This window comes from Drosophila busckii, chromosome 3L (assembly GCF_011750605.1).
Source record: "Drosophila busckii strain San Diego stock center, stock number 13000-0081.31 chromosome 3L, ASM1175060v1, whole genome shotgun sequence".
NCBI lineage: Eukaryota > Metazoa > Arthropoda > Insecta > Diptera > Drosophilidae > Drosophila > Drosophila busckii.
Genome location: NC_046606.1, coordinates 10,721,205 through 10,742,675, shown reverse-complemented (window position 1 = coordinate 10,742,675; position 21,471 = coordinate 10,721,205). Strand labels below are relative to the sequence as shown.

Sequence of the window (21,471 nt, the reverse complement as noted above, 5' to 3'; positions counted from 1 at the left end):
TAAAAGAAAGCAAATGGTCAGACATGCGTTTGCGGTTGCACAATGCCGCCGCTCGCACTGCCGCCGCCGCAGCTTTAAATCTGCATTCAGCTTAATGTGCTTCAGCTAATTTGCTTTTTATTAAGTGTCCACCCCAGACAACGCCTCGTCGTCAAGTGCCAGGCGCAGCAGTTAGTAGGCTGCCTTGCTGGTTTGTCCTGGTTACACTCGCTTATATGATCGCCCAACACGAACGTGTCCGTGACAGGCTAAAGTCGCACCCAAACAGCACGCCCACCATTTAAAATTGACAGTTTATTATGCTGTAAAAATATTGTAAACAAACTTGAGTAAGCGACGCGTGCCTTACTCTATAACAAATACAATTTTCATTTATAGCGCACAGCAGTTAAATTTTTGAAACTTGCAATGCAGTTTAACTTCTTTAAAGCGCTGACTGCATAGTAGAGTATTTACTTAATGCAATAGCCGGTTGCAAGTATCTTAATAGGATGTACAAGTTAAGTCCTTGCTGCCTGCAGTTTTAATGCAGTTTTCGTATTTTCTCTGCTGTTGCAGTCGCAAGCAAAGTAAACTGCGCTTAAATAAAATATATATGAGCAGGAAACGCCAAAGTGGCTTTAAAAATTAACTGCATTGATGCAGTGAGTGCGATCAATGAGAAATATGTGCACAAGTTGTCTTGTGATTGTATCTTAAATAGATTAAATATGCATAGCAGATTTAAATGTTTTGCCAAATGGACTTTTTGCGAATTATTTATGCGTCTGATTTGACGTCACAGAAGTAAAAACAAAAATCAATTGACACTTTCATAAATCGAATGCTGATCTATGCACAATAATTAGTTTTGATTGCGTGGCACATAAACAAACAAACAAACAAGCGCGCACAATTTGTTTATAAACAGACATAAAAGCACAAAAGCGGTGAACATCAGAGGCGCACAAAATAATTATAATGCATAATTATAATAAATAAATAACATTTTCATTAAAAAGCAGCGTAACAACAGCAACTAAAATGCCAGCACACTGAGAACTAACAGCAGCTGTTAAGTTAACAGCACTGGAAATGAACTCCGAAGTTTAACAGAGCGAGAGCGAGAGAGCGCGCTCCGACAACTCTGTTAGGCGCTCATGTATAGCGAACAGCTGTTCGTAGTGGGCCTGGCAGCCAGCATCATTATCATCAACACACACACACACACACGCACACGCACACAACGTGAGGCGCTGATGTTGGAGCCAAGCGGTGTCTTTAGCGGCTTCTTGCAATTTAGTCGTTGCCTGTCAACAAAGCGCTTCGGTTGTCTGCAGCGCCAGAGCTACGGCCACAATTAAAACTTTTACGCGTGTTTTTGGGCAAGTTTTTGGCGTCTAACAAACTGTGCAAGAATTCATATAAAATGTGTGCGCGTGTGTGTGTGTGTGCGTCTTATCACAATAAATAAATCAAAAAAGCGCAAATGACGTAGAATTTGCGGAAAAATTACTGAGGCCATTTGTTGTTTTGTGAAATTTTCCGCCGCGCCAAAGTGACAAAGAATAACAAACAAAAGACGCACATGAATTTAATTAAATATTATGCCAGTTTTTAATTTAATGTGCCACTGAACAACAGAGATGTGCTCTTTAATTAACAACAACACAAAATGCAGCTAAACACATTTAAATGGGTAGGTAATAATTTAATATATTAGCTTTAATTTGCAACAACAATGTTAAACAAACTGTCGAAGAACATAAAAAAAGTGCCAAATTTATGCGAAGCGGTAAAACGATACTGCCGGAAATTTTATATGGCTTATGAGTTTTGAGCTGCGGGAGTGGCGCGTCTTTCGCACTTATGCACTTCAAGCAATTTTATTTGCTTTTCGTAATCCAATACCCAAGTTGCGAGACTCTTCGCTCTATATAAATGCGAAAAATCCATTCAGTTGTTGTTAATGCGCAGTTAATTGCACAGTAAACAAAATTTGTTATTTGCTTTCAGCTGGCATTGTTAGCTTTAAATACAATTATAGAAAAATTGCAATTCAATTGCATAGTTAGCAAAATTTATAAATGAGTAAACAGAATTTGTTGTAATTTAATATATTTTAATATTGAAAATACTATTTCGTTGCTATCCAATTTCAATTTAATTATAGAACTAAATATAAAAATAATAATCGCATATCAAATCAGCGTCGGCTGCAATTAGTTAATTTAAACAGCTAAAAACATATTTTGAGCACTAAATACCTGGAATAAATTGTTATTACATTAAAAAAATAATTTCGCTTGTATAAGTTTTGTTTGATATTTTTTGCAACCTTATTGTTAGACTCATAAAGAGAAGATCCAATAAAAACAAACTTAGCTTAAAATAAAAATTCTTGCAAGTTAGTTTCAGCATTCCTGGAACTCGCTTGTTCAATGTATTTACTTAAAGTGCTTTGATACTGCTTTATTCTTACAAACTTTTAATGTAATTTGTAAAACATTAATGACAGCAAACAAAGCGTGAAATGAAATAATAGAAATATCAAATAGCTTATCGATTACTATAAAAAAAACGAAACACTACGAACACTTTAAACAGCCATTCAGTGCATTGAATAACGGCGTCTTCAAGGACAATACCACAATTGTTGTGCGCCCAGAGACCACAAATTTTCAAATTCAAAGCCTTTTGCTAGTGCACGACTCAAATATATGTGCCAAGTTTCCAAAGTGAGAGACACTTACTGCATTGGCTGTCTGATAAAAGTGCTGCATACTTTTTGGGGCGTAAAAAGTTTTCAGTGTGTGAGAGAATTTTACACTCTAAAGCCACAATGAAGCGTCAGACATAAAAGACAAGTTAAATTAATAAACACGTCGAGCAAATGAGACAAACAATAATGAAATAGAGAAAATAGAGAAAGTGCCTGAGGGCACGCAGCCAAAGCGCTGAAGCCGCAAGCTCAATGCGAATAATTAAATGTAATTACATAATGTGTTTGTATTTGTGGGCGGCTATGTATTCAACGCCCCACTTGCTAGTGAGTGCAGTTCCCTTGTATGTGTGAGTAATGACGTGCTGATTACCAGTAGCAACCACAAAGAGCAGGGCCACTAACTAAACTTTGTATGCTCTGCATGCAAAAAATAAATATATATTTAATAATTTTATGCTCAGCTAAGGCGTATTTAAAGTTTATTAAATTCCATTTACTTAGCAGCTTTTCGCAGAATTTCTGTTTGCTCAATTTGAATTTAGCTGTAATTTTATGTTATAGCCCATAAACTTTTAGCTGTTTACATTTTAAGTAACTTTGAACTTCAAATGTGCCTCGATTAAATGTCAAACCTATTAAGCTACCCTTTCAATTGAACTACGCTTCGTTGTGTGCCTGCGTAATTAAGTTAGAGCAACAACAACAACAACAACTAAGACAATAACACATGAGCTGATATCAACAATTCAGTTCACTGTGTGTATATCTGGGGCCTAAAGTGCGCCTAATATTTGATAAAAGCTCGTGAAAATGACGGCCGCGTTTTTGGTAGCAAACGGCAAACGACAATGTCAATAAAATGTAATTAAATCGACATTGTTATCAGCAATCCCCACACACACACGCACACACAGACAAAATAAACACATCAGGCCCACATCACATTGTATACTTTTGCTTTGTGCATTAATTTCAATAAAAACTTGGGCAAACTCGTTTTTGTCAATTGTTTGTTGACAAAAAGAAAAAACAGTAATTAAATAAATGAAATTGTTATTTTGCTTTCGAGTTGTATTTGCGCAATACACAGATTTTCATGTTGATCAACATAGATAAGAATAAATGAACCAAAAAATGTATAAGTGGCTTTAATATTTAGTTTGCTTTGAAGCAGAAAAGTTCGATAAAAGGTAATCAAGCCAAAACTTTTACCAAATTTATAAAATTTTATATTTGTATTTTTTTCTGGCTTTGCTTAAACAGCGCAAATGAGCGACGGCAAAGTTTAAAATTCAAATAAAACAGAAAGCACAGCTCAAACTTCAGCAGCCTTTAGCTCTTGTAACTTGTATTTAATTTACAATTTCATAGCATGGGCAGCTAATTTGACCCAGACAACCTTTTCGGGTAATGAGCCCTATCGATTTTAATTGAAATTGCAACCGAAAGTGCCCAGCAAAAGAGCAAAAGGAAAAAAGGAAATATGATTGTGGACTGAAATTAAAATTTAGCTGCTTACCTTTTGTGTAATTTGATGATTTGGCAATTGAAATATTAAACTTAAATTTCTAACCGAACACTTATTATGGCAATGAAAACTCACAATGCCTGTCAATTGGCAACGAAATGAATTCGCGACGCTTCTCAGCAGTTTGGCTTCTAGCCTTCAGTTTCATTAGCAAAATTGCTGTGTGTGTGTGTGTGTGCTTGAGCCACTAGACACTTGAATTCTCCATCTATGTCAAACCTTAGTTTATATATGGGGCAAAGGCAAAAATCGAAGTGCACTTCAGTGCTTTTGCTTAAGCTGCAAATACACAGCTCGAGTGTTTTTGATGGGCTTAAGTTAAGTTTCCTCCTTCACTGTTAGCTATTCAATCAAATTTGGTTTTGGCTGTGCATGAAACAGCTTAACAGGAATTTCTGCACATTTTAATTGGCTTTGGTGGTTAGATTGCTGGGAAATGAAAAACCTTTTTCCATAAGCTGTCATTGCCACACGACATGCTTAGCTTAACAAAATAGTTTCAAATAGTAAAATAACTGCAGCGACAGCTTCACAGAAAATTTGGATATTGATTGACTTAATTATTAATTGCGGTACTAATTGTGATATCTTAACTAATTGGACCGAAATTTATTTCTTATATTTCTTAATAATTTAAATTAATACATGCCAACTTTTATACTTTAATGCTTTAGAGCAAAAAGATTTGAATTTTTGCATTAATCTGGCAAACGACAAAACAAATTTAAAACTAAGCAGCAACTAAAGAATAACAATAAGCTGGCCTGCTCTCTTGAATTCTTTTACTAAATCAAAAATTATAGCTAATCTTCACTTATGATTATTTTCCTAACACATTTGCTTAGTCATAAAAAACTTCAGCACTTTAACAAAGCGCAATAAATTCCAAAAATGTCAAATGTTTGCCATGTTTCGATTAGGTGTTGTCACAAACTTGAGTCCAATCAACTTGGAGTCAACTTCATATGCAACAAGTGCTTAGCTGCTGGAAAATTTATCGATGAGCCGCATGCTTGGCTGGCAAGTGAATTACGACAAGTTGGTCATAGACTGCCCCCAGACTCACTTCGTTGTCAGGTTTTTCTTTATTGCCAGCGCGACGAAAACAAATAACCGCATGGAGTGTCATTGGTTGGTTTGGTCCAAGCCACGCACGCGGACAGGCAAGCAAGATAAATGCCTGCAACTTGGCCAACTCGAGTGCTGCTGCTGCTGCTGCATAGGTGGCCATCAAACTGAAAGCCAAAGCGTACGACAAAAAGCATGCGCTGTGCGAAATTTAATTGTGCAGTCGTGTGTCTAATTGAAAAGCTTCAACTTGGGTGACGAAAATACTCGTAGCTGCCCCAAAAGTTGTTGACCCAGCGAAAAAGCAATTGCGAACTCTGCTTGTAAACAAGTTAGACAAACTAACAGCGACGCGTTGCGTTGCGTTCCGTTAATAAATTTATTCAATTTGTGCGCGTAAGCTGAGTTAATGAGCATAAACGATAAAAGGATATCAAGTTATTAAACTAAGGACGACATAGAATGCTGCCATATGCCAGTTTATTCAATTTACCAACTAAGTACATATTTCATTTCCGTACGTAGGCGGCTGCCAACTTTTTTATGGCCTGCCAGAGCGATCATAAAAATTTGGCCAATCTATTTAGGCTCGCGCACATGTTCGAAAAGTCATAATTTGTAGCGCAATTTCCAATGATCTGCATATCAGTCTCAGTGCCATCCGTTGCTTTTACGACCGTGTCGTGTCCTTCATCTCACGCCCGCTTTTAATACAAAAAATATACATTGTGCATTTGATATGCTGTGTTGCCTTTCGCTCCTAGTGTTGGGATTTATGCGGACAGCGTCCATTTATCGCGCTCTCATGTCTTGTTTTTATTCGCTTTTCGACGCGGCAGCGGCAGCGGCAGCGACAGTGCTGCATTGGCCTCTCACTTGTAACCATAACCATAAATATATGTCAAATAATTTTACTGCTCTGCTCTGCTCATGTTCATCTTTTTATTTTTATCAGCAACTCGATGTGAAGGGCGTAAACTTTGTCACTTCTCAAACATTTGTATGCACATACATTTCATTTTATGATATCACACAGCGGCTTTCTACAAAGTCCTCAAGCTGAGATTTTTTATAGATTCAAGCTAAGAATAATACACATTTCATAATATTAAAGCAATAATTGAAGATATTTTTAAACAGTTGTGTCATGAGCAACATTACAAGCAAATAAAAACAAATAGCTCAGAATAAATTTATTTACATCGACTGTTTACATTGAAGTGAAGTGTTTTAGCCTTTTAGCGTAGCAACTCGTGCCCACAATTGGACGTATGGACGTATCCTTTGCTTAAATTGGACAACAGCTGTGGCTGTTAAGCTATAACTCGGCTGAAAAAAATCAGACTTAACTGTTTTCTTGGTGTTGAAAACCTCAATTCAAATGAGTACAAACATATATGCTTCAAAATTTAATTTGGACAAACGCTATGAACAAAATATGTAAACAAACAAGACACTTTATGCGAAATATTTAATTTTGATAAGCTCGTACTCAGCAAAATGCAGTCAGGCTTTTAAGTGAAGCCTTGTCAAACTCCTGAGATGAAGATTATTAATATTTTTGGCATCAATACGAACATAATGCAGTTTCACATTCAATAGTCTGATCATTTTTACTGAAGTTATAGCTAAGAAACCAATGCAGCCAACTTGATTTTGTTACAAACAGAGATACATCATTAATCAAAGATTGTTACATCACGACAAAAGATTGCGTTGTACATCAACAACCAAAGTTTATTGATAGTTATAGTCATTTTAAGAATTCCAAATTCCAAATGAAGTTTTATGCAGATGCATCTCACAAGTCTAATTACAGCTTATTAAAGTTGAATATTGGACAGAAAATTGTATTGTTTGTTTACTATTTTGTTCATAACTTCGTCAAATAATTTTTCATATAAAACAAGTTTATACTCATTTCAATTGTGCTTTCAATACCAACATAAAATGGTATAAGTTTAAGTATATTCGGATTTTTTTAGTTGAGTTATAGCTTTCCTAAGCTTGAAAAAAAACCAAAAGTAGCTCTGCAGCGTTGGATTCTGTTGCCTTAACTGGGTGTAAACATTTTTTAAATTGATCTTGCTCAACAAAATATGTTTATTAACGATCTCATGAGTTATTTAAGCCTAAAGTTTCTTCAGTGCGATTTTATTTGGTGAGATATACTTGTCAAAGTTGAAACTGATATGAATGAAGACTTTGCATCATTTTGGCAAAAATTTAAGGGTTACATCACGTTTTGCCAAGAAATTATCAAAATCTTACAACTTCATAATTTGAAGCAGTTGCGCCGTTGCATTCAATATCAATGGTTGCTGCCGTGGAAACCAATAATTCAATGGTTGCGCGCTTCAATAATCATGGTTTGCCGTGCAGGTCCAAAATCATGGTTTTGCGCGATTCCAATAATCAATGGTTTTTGCGGCATTCCAATAATCAATGGTTTTGCCGGCATTCCCATAATCAATTGTTTTTCCGCGATTCCAATAATCAATGTTTAGCGCGGCATCCAATATATTAATGGGGATTTGGGCGGGCCGGAAAATTTCAAAATCAATTGGTTTTCCCGGCATTTCCATAATCAATGGTTTTGCCCGCTTCCAATAATCAATGGTTTTTCCCCGGCTTCTTCCAATAATCAATTGTTTTTCCGCGCATCCAATAATCAATGTTTTGCGCGCATTCCAATATCAAGGATTTGCGCGATTCAATAATCAATGGTTTGCGCAGCATTCCATAATCAATGGTTTTTGCCGCGCTTCCATAATCAATGGTTTTGCCGCGCATTCATTCAATGGTCTTGCGCGCATTCCAATTAATCAATGGTTGATACCGCCATTCAATAATTCAATTGTTTTTCCCGCGCATTCCAATAATCAATGGTTTTTTTTTTTATTTTATTTTTTTTTTTTTTTTTTTTTTGTGCGCGCTATGCCTATAATCAATGGATTTGCCGCGAATTCCAATAATCAATGTTTTGCCGCGCATTCCAATAATCAATGGATTTGCCGCGTGAATTCCAATAATCTAATGGTTTTTGCGCGCATTCAATCATCAATGTTTTGCCGCGCATTCCAATAATCAATTGTTTTTCCGCGCATTCCAATAATCAATTGGTTTTGCCGCGCATTCCAATAATCAATGGTTTTGCCGCGCATTCCAATAATCAATTGTTTTTTCCCGCGCATTCCAATAATCAATGGGTTTTGCGCGCATTCCAATTATCAATTGTTTTTCGCGCATTCCAATAATCAATGTTTTGGCCGCGCATTCCAATAATCAATGGATTTGCCGCGATTCCAATAATCAAATGGTTTTGCGCGCATTCCATAACAATGGTTTTTCCGCGATTCCCAATAATCAATTGTTTTTCGGCATTCCAATAATCAATGTTTTGCGCGCACTTCCAATAATATGGTTTTGCCGCGCCTCCCAATAATCAATGGTTTTTTGCCGCGCACTCTCCCAATAATCAATGGTCTTGCCGCGCATTCCAATAATCAATCGTGTTTTTGCGCGCATTCCAATAATCAATTGTTTTGCCGCGCATTCCAATAAATCAATGGTTTGCCGCGCATTCCAATAATCAATGGTTTTGCCGCGAATTCCAATAATCCAATGGTTTGCCGCCCACGCATTCCAATAATCAATGGTCTTGCCGCGCTTTCCAATATCCAATGGTTTTGCCGCGCATTCCAATAATCAATTGTTTTTCCGCGCATTCCAATAATCAATGGTTTTGCCGCGCATTCCATAATCAATGGTTTTGCCGCGAATTTCCAAAATCATGGTTTTGCCGCGCTTTTCAATAATCAATGGTTTTGCCGCGTATTATCATTGGTTGCTGCCGTGCAGTCATATAATCAATGGTTTTGCCATTCCAATAATCACTGGTTGCTGCCGTGCAGTCCATAAATCATTTGTTGCTGCCGTACAGTAATAATCATGGTTTTTCCCGCGGCATTCAATAATCAATGGTTTTGCGCGCTTCCAATAATCAATTGTTTTTCCGCGCATTCCAATATTCAATGTTTTGCTTGCGATACAATAATCAATGGGTTTGCGCGCATCCATTAATCAATGGTTTTGCCGCGCATTCAATAATCAATGGTTTTGCCGGGCATGCAACAATGGTTTTGCGCGCATTCAATAATCATTGGTGCTGCCGTGCAGTCCAATAATCAATGGTTTTGCGCGCATTCTAATCAATGGATTTGCCGCGCATTCCAATAATCAATTGTTTCCCACGCATTCAATAATCATGGTCTTGCCGCGCATTCAATATCAATGTTTGGCGCAGTCCAATAACATGGTATTGCCGCGCATTCCAATAATCATTGTTTTTCCCGCGCATTCCAATATTCAATGTTTTGCGCGATTCCAATAATCAATTGTTTTTCCGCGCATTCAATAATCAATGGTTTTGCCGCGCTTCCCAATAAAATGGTTTTGCCGCGATTTCCAATAATCAATGGTTTTGCCGCGCATTCAATAATCAATGGGTTTTGCGCGCTTCCAATAATCAATGGTTTGCCGCGCATGCCAATATCAATTGTTTTTGCCCGGCATTCCAATAATCAATGGTTTTGCGCGCATTTCAATATCAATGGTTTTGCCGCGAATTCCAATAATCATTGGTTTTGCCCGCATTCCAAAATTCAATGGTTTTGCCGCGCATTTCAATCAATATTGGTTGCTGCGTGCAGCTTCCAATATCATGGTTTTGCCGCGATTCCATATCAATGGTTTTCCGGCATTCCAATAATCAATGGATTGCCGCGCCTTCCAATAATCAATTGTTTTTCCGCGCATTCCAATAATCAATGGTCTTGCCGCGCATTCAATTAATCATGGGTCTTGCCGCGAGTCCAATAATCATTGGTGCTGCCGTGCAGTCAAATATCAAATGGTTTTTGCCGTGCGTCCAAAATCAATGGTTTTTGCCGCGCATTCCAATAATCAATGATTTTGCCGCGCATTCCAATATCCAATTGTTGCTGCCGTGCAGTCCAATAATCAATTGTGTGCAGTGCATTCCAATATCAGGGTTTTGCCGGCATGTCCAATATCATGTTTGCCGCGCATTCCAATAATCAATGTTTTGCCGCGTCATTCCAAAATTCAATGGTTGCTGCCGTTGCAACAAAAATCAATGGTTGCAGCCGTGCCGTCAATAGTCAATGGTTGTTGCCGCGCATTCAATAATCATGGTTTTTGCCCGCGCATTCAGCAACGCTGGCGCGCATTTCAATATCATTAATTGCTGCCGGCAGACCAATAACAATGGTTGCTGCGTGCGACCAATAGTCAATGGTTTTGCCGCGGCATTCCAATAATCAATGCTTTTGCGCGCCTTCCTCAAATAATGGTTGCGCCGTGCAAACCATGAATCATGGTTTGCTGCGTGCATTCCAATAATCATTGGTGGCTGCCGGTGCAGGTTCCATAATCAATGTTGTGCGTGCATTCCAAAATCAGGTTGCTGCCAGTGCATTTCCAATAATCAAATGTTTGCGCGCATCTCAATATCAATGTTTTGCGCGGCATTCCATAATCAATGGTTTTGCCGCGCATTCAATAATCAATGGTTGCTGCGTGCGTCCAATAATCAATGGTGCTGCCGCGCATTCCATTAATCAATGTTTTGCCGCGCATTCCATAATCAATAGTTGCTGCAGTGCATTCCAATAATCAATGGTTGTTCCGCGCATTCCCAATAATCATGGGTATGCTGCGTGCAGTCAATAATCATGGTTGCTGCCGGCATTTCCAATACAATAGTTTGCCGCGCATTCCAATAATCAATGTTTTTGCGCGATTCCAATAATCAATGTTTTTGCCCATTCAAAATTCAGGTTGCTGCGCATTCCAATAATCAATGGGTGCTGCCGTGCAGTCCAATAATCATTGGTTGCTGCGCCGCATTCCAATAATCAATGGTTTTGCCGCGCATTCAATAATCATTGGTGTGCGCCGTGCAGTCAATAATCAATGGTTGTTCCGCGCATTCCATAATCAATGTTTTGCCGCGCATTCCAATAATCAATTGGTCTTGCCGCGCATTCCGAATAATCATTGGTTGTGCTTGCAGTCCATAATTCAATGGTTTCTGCCGTGCATTCCAATAATCTGTTTTGCGCGCTTCCAATAATCAATGGTTTTGCGCGCATTCCAATCAATGGTTTTGCCGCGCAATTCCAATAATCACTGGTTGCTGCCGTGCAGTCCATAAATCATTTGTGTTTTGCCGCGCATTCCATAATCAATAGTTGCGCGATTCAATAATCAATGTTTTGCGCGCATCCAATAATCAATGTTTCTGCGCGCTTTCCAAAATTCAATGGTTTGCGCCGTGCAAACCAATAATCAATGGTTGCTGCCGTGCAGACCAAAAATCAATGGTTTTTGCCGCCGCATTCCAATAATCAATGGTTTTGCCGCGCATTCAGCAACCGCTGGCGCGCATTTCAATAATCAATGTTAATTGCTGCCGCGCATTCCAATAATCAATGGTTGCTGCCGTGCAGTCCAATAATCAATGGTTGCTGCCGTGTATTCCAATAATCAATGGTTGCTGCCGTGCATTCCAATAATCAATGGTTGCTGGCAAACCATAATCAATGGTTGCTGCGGTGGCTTTCCAATAATCATTGGTTGCTGCCGTGCAGTCCAATAATCAATGGTTTGCCGCGCATTGCAATAATCATTGGTTGCTGGCGTGCATTCCAATAATCAATGGTTTTGCCGCGCATCAATATCAATGGGTTTGCCGCGACTTCCAAAATTCAATGTTGATGCGTGCAAACAATAATCAATGGTTGCAGCCGTGCAGACCAATAAATGGTTGTTGCCGCGCTTCCAATAATCAATGGTTTGCCGGCATTTCAGCAAACCGCTGGCGCGCATTTCATATCATTTTAATTGCTGCCGTGCAGACAAAATCAATGGTTGCTGCCGTGCAGACCAATAATCAATGGTTTTGCCGCGCATTCCAATAATCAATGGTTTTGCCGCGCATTCCCAATAATCAATGGTTTTTGCCGCGCATTCCAATAATCAATGGTTGCTGGCGTGCATCCCTATAATCAATAATTTAGCCGCGCATTCCCATAATCAATGGTTGCTGGCGTGCATTCAATAATTATTGGTTGCAGCCGTGCCGACCAATAGCAATGGTTTTTGCGCGCATTCCAATAATCAATGGTTGTTTTTTTTTTTTTTTTTTTTTTTACCGCGCATTCAGCAACCGCTGGCGCGCATTTCAATAATCATTAATTGCTGCCGCGCAGACCAATATCAATGTTGCTGCCGCGCATTCAATATCAATGGTTTGCCGCGTTCATAATCACATTGGTTGCTGCCTCGCAGTCCAATAATCATGGTTGCTGCCGTGCAGTCCAATAATCAATGGTTGCTTCCGTGCAGTCCAAAAATCATTGGTTGCTGTTGTGCATTCTCATAATCAATGGTTGCTGGCGTGCATTCCAATACTCATTGGTTACTGCCGTGCATTCCAATAATCAATGGTTGCTGGCCGTGCATTCCAATAACCAATGGTTGCTGCCGTGGAAACCAATAATCAATGGTTGCTGCCGTGCATTTTAAAAATCAATGGTTCGTGCAGTGCAATAATCAATGGTTGCTGATGTAGAAAACAATAAACCTTTGGTTGCTGATGTACAAAAAAAAGCAACAGTTGGTTGCTGGTGTACAAAACACACAACCTTTGGTTGCTGATGTACAAATCAAGCTACTAATTGTTGCTGATGTACAAAACAAGCAACCAATGGTTGCTGATGTACAATCAAAGATTGTTTTGACATCAATAACCACAAGCTGTTCATCAACAACATATGATTATGTTGCACATCAGCAACAAAACGTTGCATCAACAACCAAAGGTTGTGTAGCACGTTAGTAAAAGATAAATATAAATAACAATGCTAAAATAGGTACATCATTTATGCTTTAAGAAATTAATTGGAAAAGTTATGAACAAAAGAGTTAAAAAACAAGACAACTTTTTGTGATATATCCAACTTTTAAAAGGCTGTAACTCAGCTAAATGCCGTTAGATCTCAGAGTTTCGCGCCTTGTTAGAGTCGTGAGATGCATCTGAACAAAACTGCATTCAAATTTGGGAAAGTCTAAGATTTTCGATATTTTGGCAAAAAATATTTTCAATCAAAAATCATCGCACTGAAGAGTTTTTGGCTTAATTTACTCATGAGATTGTACATTAATATGTGCTGGTGTGTTTGATCAATAAAAAAATTGTTTTGACAAAGTAATGGCAATAAATCCAATGCTGAGTGAATTACTTGTTTTTGATTTTCAAGCTTGTTGGCGATATATTTTTAATATGTTATTGTTGTTGTGCTGCCAACATTTTATTATGAACTTAGACTTTAAGAATTGAAGTAAAAGTGCTTAGAAATTATACTGCCTAATGTAATTGGGTGTAAAATCGGAAGAGATTAGAGTGTTATGTTGTAGGTCAATTTATATTTAATGTACGCAATTTTATTGAACATGCTAGTTGCAAAAGCAATGGCATTAAAGCATAAATAATACAGTTTGCACTATCGAGACACGATTTATTTGCTATACATTATGCATTGGAGCGTAGCCGTGCTTTAGCCATAGCCACAGCGTCGTCGTCAGTGTCAACGCCAATGGCCAAGCTCTAAGTTGTTGGTCAGGTCATGATTTATAAATAATTAAATATTTATTTTCGCACGTTGTAATGACGTTGGCAGAGCGCAGAGCATTTGGCATTTGCCCACGATGTTCATATGCTCATTAATATTAATGAGGCGCGCAGGCAGTACGAGCAGCAAGCACTTGCCACATGCCACATGAAACATGAGCTAGCTCTCTCGCTCTCTTTGCAGACGTCTAATCTCAACAGGTGTTTGTGTTTACGTTTGGTTTTGGCACACGTGTCGTCGTCGTCGTCGTCATCGTCGCTGACGCGTCCTTGTGGTAATCAAGTCAAGTGCGCGGCTCTTGTACGAAAGTTTCGTCTTACTCTGTTGGCCCAAAGTTCGTTCAACATTTGCTTTTGGTCGCCGCTTGTCGTTTTCGTTTAGGCAACGACTCGAATCCAATTTCCATTATCCAATTTGATGCTGTCATGCGCGCATAAATAAACTCAAGCTACAAGGGTATAGATGCCTGCTGCTTTGTTATGCAAATCTCAGCAAAAGCAAGAGCAAAAAAAAGTATCAATCTGCTACTTAGTCAAGCCAAAGTCCATTTACTGCACAAACACACAGGTCCTTGCGCAGGACACATGTTTTATAGCCTAAGGACTACCCGTTTGCCGTTTGCTGTTGCTGTTTGCTATGCAGCAAGCGAAGTGCTCATATTTTGTTTCCCAGAAATTTTTGTTGCTTTTTAAATGTGCCTGCGTCGTATGCCCCAAGGAAAACAACAGAGAGAAAACTGAGAAGCACACACACACAGAAAACAGAGAGAGAGAAAGTTCTGTTAACAATAACAAACGCTAAATTAGCCTTCGACGCTCTTTAAACGTTAGAAAATTATTTTACGCTGCTTGCGGCAATCAAATTTATGCTGCGCAAATTGTAAAATTACATAATTGCCTCTCCGTTGCATGCAACGCAAAGCGAAACGAAATGTATTATTTATGTATAAGGAGCACAGCACAGGAACAGGTACAGACAACACCTATAGCAATTGGGATTCATATGTTATGCAGACTTCAAAACACAAAACACGAGAGAAACAAAAGCATAAAGACCCAAATGCCTATGCTTAAGCAACTTGCTAACAATACTTGTTTGCAGCTGTATCTGGCTGTGTCCTTCGGGCATATTTGACTGCGAGTCCCAACCCCAACCCACACACTAGGGGCGTATTATCACAGGTGCGCCACGGCTGCGACACACTGGCGAATAAAAAGTGAAAACAAAGTTGGCATAAAAAATGAAATCGCTGCTGTATAATTTTAAGCAACAAGAGCGAAACGTAAAAAAATCAAAATAATGCAAATATATGAATTTCATTATGCTCTATAGCTAATTGCGTTACGTTTAAAATAGCAGCATAATTTAAAAATATATACAGCATACAATTAAATGTGCTTAATAAATGCAGCACAATTTTTTTTAAATAGCATTTTATTAAATTTTTTCAAGTTGAATATTTTTGGCATTGAACTCTTTTTTTGCTGGTTAGTGTATAAGCCACGTTTCTATTTTTTGCGACTAGCTTTGCTTGACTTTTTATCGCACGTTTTGTCTGCTGCTGAGGTGAGTGCGCGTTTATTTTTATCTATAGCATAAAATTTGATTTATGCTGCAGACAACAGTTGAGGTTCATCGATTATGTTTTTTTATATCTATCTTGTGGGCGAACTTAATGCCTTAAGCGCAGCTCTATGAATTTTCATTAAACGCTGAGATGAGCCATGTGCGCTTTCAACAATGCTTAATGTAAGCGTCAATGGCATGTCACGCCCAGTGAAGCGTTTAGGCCATAAATTAATTTCAGCCGCGCACCACAAGTGAAATCTCAGTGTCTAGACAAAAGCCAGAGCCACATGAAAGCGCGTCTTGAATTTAAAGAGCAAGCAATTTCCATCAAGCTATGCCCCTAGTCTGGTCCACACCCAATGCTCTAGGCATTAGCTACAGGCTTATTTACTTGTGGCTTTTGCTTATTTTGCAATTCATTTTGTTTGGCCTGCTGCTTGCCACGCGTTGTCTCAAATATTTAATGTTGCATAAACAAAGGCGCTGCATAGTGAATTAATAACAAGACATGTTAGTTAAAGACATTGATGTATGGCTAAGGCGAATAATCATCATTTATTTATTCAATGTGGACTATGCAGAGTCGAGGTTGAGGAAAAAATCGAAAGCACAAAAATGTTACAAATACTTAAATTGAATTAGAGGCTTACATATATAAGCTTAACTCTCTGATATGTTTTTTTGCTAAGCACAAACAAATTAAATACTTTATATTTATATATAGTATTAAGTAATGGTTAGCTGTTACTGCTAAACATATTTAATGATTTTCTTAATGCTAAACTTCTAAAGTTGGCTTAAACATTAATATTGAAATCAAATAAATCATCACCCATCCCTTGTGTGTTATTAATTTATAAAATAGCTGCGCATGTTGTTAGCTGACTTTTGGGCTTTCAACAATTAAATTAGTTGACATAAGCCGCTTAGGGCATTAGTTTAGCCCCAAAAATGTTGCACAACAACAAATGAGTTGATGTTGAATTTCAATTTCACTGTTTCCATAAATGAAATTTCACTCAAAATCGTTGATAAGCTATTCGCTGAAATGTTTATGCAACTGCTGCTGCTTTTTAATGAGTGATTCAGTTTACTTGCCACAGCAGTGAATTTAACTTTCAGCGTGGCATGCAACGCAGTTCGTGTTGCACAATTTCTTTGCAATGATTGCAACACTTTTTACGCACAAATGGGCAGTTGGTCAATATGCCATGATTTGGCCTTGTCTTCTAGCCCTTTAATAACCTTTGCTGTCTAGCTGTTGCCTTTACGCTCTGATTCTGAATGCAGTAAAGCGTTTTATTGCCTTTGTGGTGCCTCACATCAACGTTAACCTCAGTTTAACAAGCAACACACAGCTGCCAACAACAGGCAAGAAAGCCTTGCTGACCAGGTATGATTATATGTCAGGTACTCAGACTGGCTGCCTCTGCTCTGGCCTGGCCTGGCCTGACATATTGCAGGCCAATCGTGCGGCAATTTTGCTGCGGCCTGGCAACAGACTTGATGGCCTAACGCCTGATTTGCTAGCTAATTGCTGTTGCTATAGTTGCCACATCAGCAACAGCTACAGCTACAGCTCCAGCAGCTGTCCAATGCAATTATTTTCTAAGCTACCGAAATGTCATTAATCGCAGCTGTCGACCCACTTATTTTACTCGCAACTCAACTCATATTGCTTATCTAACAATTAATTCATTACCAGGCACAAAATCACAGCCTTGACCCCACAACTTTTTGTTGGCCTTGAGCTACTTGAGCCTGTCTGTCTGCAGAGTTTGGCTCAGATTATGGCTAACAAAAGTTGTTAATGCTTTTGTGTTTTGCTTAAACAAAATGTTCTTGATTTTCTAGCGCTTTTATTTAACATTAAATTATTATTAACTTAGTTGCTTATGCTAATACATTTGTTGTTTTCTCTCTATGAATTTGATTGTGATATGCCAAGTTAGATCGTCTTATGAATTTTCTACCGCAAACACCACAAACCCAAGTAGAAGTTTTTCTACTTGGCTTTGCTTTCGATTGCGCAGCAGTGCGATGAACATTTGTCCGTTGCTCGAAAGTTAAAGCTAACAATTCAGTATTCTCATCATTTTTAAAGCGCTTTGATCTGCGCATTTCCTGCGGCTCTCCATGCAAAGATCGTCTTCTCTTTCTTTTGGCGGCCATAGACTGTTGTGATTTGTTCGCTTGAGTGGCTGCCACAGCTTGTTGTGACTTGTTTTGTTGAGTTGTCAGCGGCATGGAGCTTGGTTTCTCAGCTACTTTCTCACTTGTCATAGAACTCTCTTGACTTTGCTGCTTGATGCTCCTTTCAATCAACTGCCATTCCTCTGGCGCAATTGTATCGAAGGCTGTGCGCAGTTCGTTGCTTTGCTGTAGCTGTTGATTCAAAATTCGCTGACTCTGCTCAAAAGTTTGCTTTAGCCTATAAGCTATGGTCACATCCATGATGCAGCATCGGCATAGCAGCTTTGTAAGCTGATCTTCTTCTGTTATCTTGCTGCTTACACAACTATGCAGCATTTCCAGCAAACTGGGCTCATTAGGCGCTCGCTTCTGTTGCACAAATATGTTGAACATTAAATCTGCGCTGCGCAAACAAACTCGGCAAACTTGATCTGACATTGTGGGCGTCTCGATTACAACTGACTTGTGGCTAATGAGAAACCACAATACTTATATATGATATAGAACATAGATCCCTTTACCTGCAATGCGCTTTGCTAACAAAACCCTTTGTGGTTTACCTAATAGCGCAATAGATTTATTATTGCCTGGATTAGTTTGGGTTTGGGCTAATCCGCGAGTGCGTTAAAAAAGGATTTATTGGTTGTTATTACCTGATTGGGATTTTTGACAGGCATTGCCTACAAACAATTGCGCATGTGGCTAAATATTTGCAAAAATATAAGAGAGGGAGTTTCCTATGGCAAGCTTATTGGTTAGAATGGTTCTTAATTTGAATGCAATTCATTGATTAATTAGTTTCAACTATGCTTAGTTGCTTATAATTTAAATTTCGTAGTTGTTCTTTTAGTTTTTGATACGCTTGATAATGAAATATATAGATAATAGATATATTGCTATAATACGTTGCCTATAAATAATTGCGGACGTGGCTAAATATTTTTAAATATAATAAAAATACTTTAAAAACAACTAATTATAGAAAGCATGAATTTAAAAATCATTAATTAAATGCTTTCATAATTTCGCTTTCACTCATTAGTTTTAGAGATTAAACTTCATTGCTTGTAACATTAATTTGCAAGATCTTATTCTTTAGCTTTTAATGCAATTAATACACTTGTTAATAATAATTAATAGAGGCAACACCCCCAAGACTTGTCAACTAGGTTTATAACCTAGTTATTCTCATATACTATTATAGTAATTTTTTATTATTAGTATTATTATAGTATAGTTTAGTATAATTTATTAAATTATAATTAGCTAAAGTTGCCACATAGCTAATAGCAAACTAATTCAACAGCAAATAAATTGCTTAATTGATGCAGCAATTTTTTAATATCATTTTTAATTCAAGCAGCTCTCAAGCAGCAAGAAATATTACAAATATTCAAACTTGCTTAACTTATTTTTATATTTTACTTGGCCTACTTAATTTAAATTACACATTAACTACGCTGATTATATATTGGGTATTAATAATAATATGTACCACTTTCTATTTGATATATTACAGTTGTGCAATAATGTGACAGCAGCTGCGTAACTGAACCGTATCCAAGCATGGGAAACATATCAAAATATTTGAATTTTAGTCGCCGACATCAACGAGTTAATGGGCGTTGCCTGTTTTGAAAATTGGCCGAGCGAATATAGCGGACAGCAACAACAGCAGCAGCAACAGCAACAACAATACGCAATAGCAACAACATCTAGCCGCATAACAAACATGAAAGGATACTCGAAACCAAATGGTGCCGCTAACCGCAGATGCCACATGGACCATGTCCATGGTGGCAATGGCATCCTGTTATTTGTGCTGACAGCACTGACACTAACGAGCTTAATAACGCCCACAGAGCAGCTGACAGCGGCGACACCAATACCAGCAACAGCAGCAGCAGCAGCAACACCCAGCAGCAACATGAAGCAGGCGGCCAACGATGGCGCCGCCAGTTTTAATGCCGCATTGGAGCAATCGGAACGTTACAAGCATATGAATGCCAATCTGCCTTAATGGCAGCAGAAGTGCGATTCGAGAGCAACGAAGTCGCTGCGTGGGCAGCTTTGATGCTAAGACAGGCAACAGCAGCTTTGTGCCAAGCGATCTCAGGCGAGTACTGCGAGCGACCCGATGGCTTCAGCATTAAGCTGACTGCTATGATACTCTACGCTTTGGTCTGCATTGTTGGACTGTTTGGCAATACGCTGGTCATTTATGTGGTGCTGAGATTCTCCAAGATGCAAACAGTAACCAACATATATATACTCAATCTGGCTATAGCGGATGAATGTTTTCTGATTGGCATTCCCATACTGATCTATACAATGCAAGTGGGCGGCTGGAACTTTGGCACTTATATGTGCAAAGCTTTTATGGTCAGCACCAGCATAACGCAGTTTACTTCGTCTATATTTTTGCTTATAATGTCGGCTGATCGTTATATAGCGGTATGCCATCCCTATTAAGCTCGCCACGCTATCGCACGCCGTTTGTGTCGAAGGTCGTTTCAGCTGGCGCTTGGATGATGTCGGTGCTGCTAATGCTGCCCTGTTCATACTTATTCGCCAGCACAGTGGAGCTGGAGAATGGCAACTTGAGCTGCAACATGAAGTGGCCCGAGTCGTTTAATGTGCAGTCGGATTCGGCATTCATACTCTACTCTTTGGTGCTGGGCTTTGCCACGCCGCTGCTGTTCATTCTCATCTTCTATTGTTTGGTCATACGCAAGCTGCACACCGTTGGACCCAAGCACAAGAGCAAGGAGAAGAAGCGCTCGCATCGCAAGGTCACCAAGCTGGTGCTTACAGTCATCACTGTTTACATTCTCTGCTGGCTGCCGCATTGGATATCGCAGGTGGCTTTGATCAACTCCACGCCCAGCTGCACCACCAAACTGGAGCTTGCCATATTCCTCGTCTGCGGCTGTTTGTCGTACTCCAACTCAGCCATGAATCCCATACTCTACGCCTTTCTCAGCGACAACTTCAAGAAGTCATTCATGAAGGCCTGCACCTGCGCCGCTCGCAAAGATGTCAACGCTCAGCTGCAGCTGGAGAACAGTTTCTTTCCCAAATTCGGCAAGGGGCGTCAATCGGAGCGACTTATAGCCGCCGGCAAGGGCAAGCGCAAGGGCCTGGCAGCTAATCGCAACAATAATGCGCCCATGACCACAACCACAACAACAACCACAGCCGATGTGGCACCAACAGGCACCACCAGCTGCAGCGCTGCGCTGCTTGTGGTCAATGCCGAGACCAACAACTGCAAGCCGCCAGTGCTGCACACAGACTTATAAGAGCGGGCCACAGCTACAGCTCAGCTCCTCACATGCAAGCTAGAGACGGTTGGTGTTTATAAAGCAACGACCAGATGAGTGTGAGTCCAGCAGTTGTTACACCAGCGCTGAATCAGCAACACGCGAGTGCTTGCTGAATAAAAAGTAAGAAAAAGTTATGATTTTGACTTAGTTACACTTGTGACAATACTCGCACTCTCTCTCTCTCTCTCTATAATTTCTATTCCACTATTCTCGATGTCTGCGCTTAGCTAAAGATCAAATCTTTACATTAGCTGCAGTTATTTTTAGCTATTTACTCGCTGAGAGAAATAAATAAGCGCCTAACATAATAAACAAAACATTTTTGCAAACAATTCCATGGGGAAATAAAACACAAACTTTTTTCAG

General features: G+C 39.0%; 1 protein-coding gene across 1 annotated transcript; it reads left to right on the top strand.

Annotated features, from left to right (window-relative positions):
- Positions 1-1,341: 1,341 nt before the first annotated feature.
- Positions 1,342-21,081, top strand: LOC108598855 (somatostatin receptor type 5). Its single transcript, XM_033293506.1, is given in 4 exon segments — positions 1,342-1,678; positions 19,299-19,797; positions 19,896-20,245; positions 20,248-21,081. Coding segments are annotated over 3 exon segments (1,584 nt in total). The 5' UTR covers positions 1,342-1,678; positions 19,299-19,397.
- Positions 21,082-21,471: the final 390 nt, after the last annotated feature.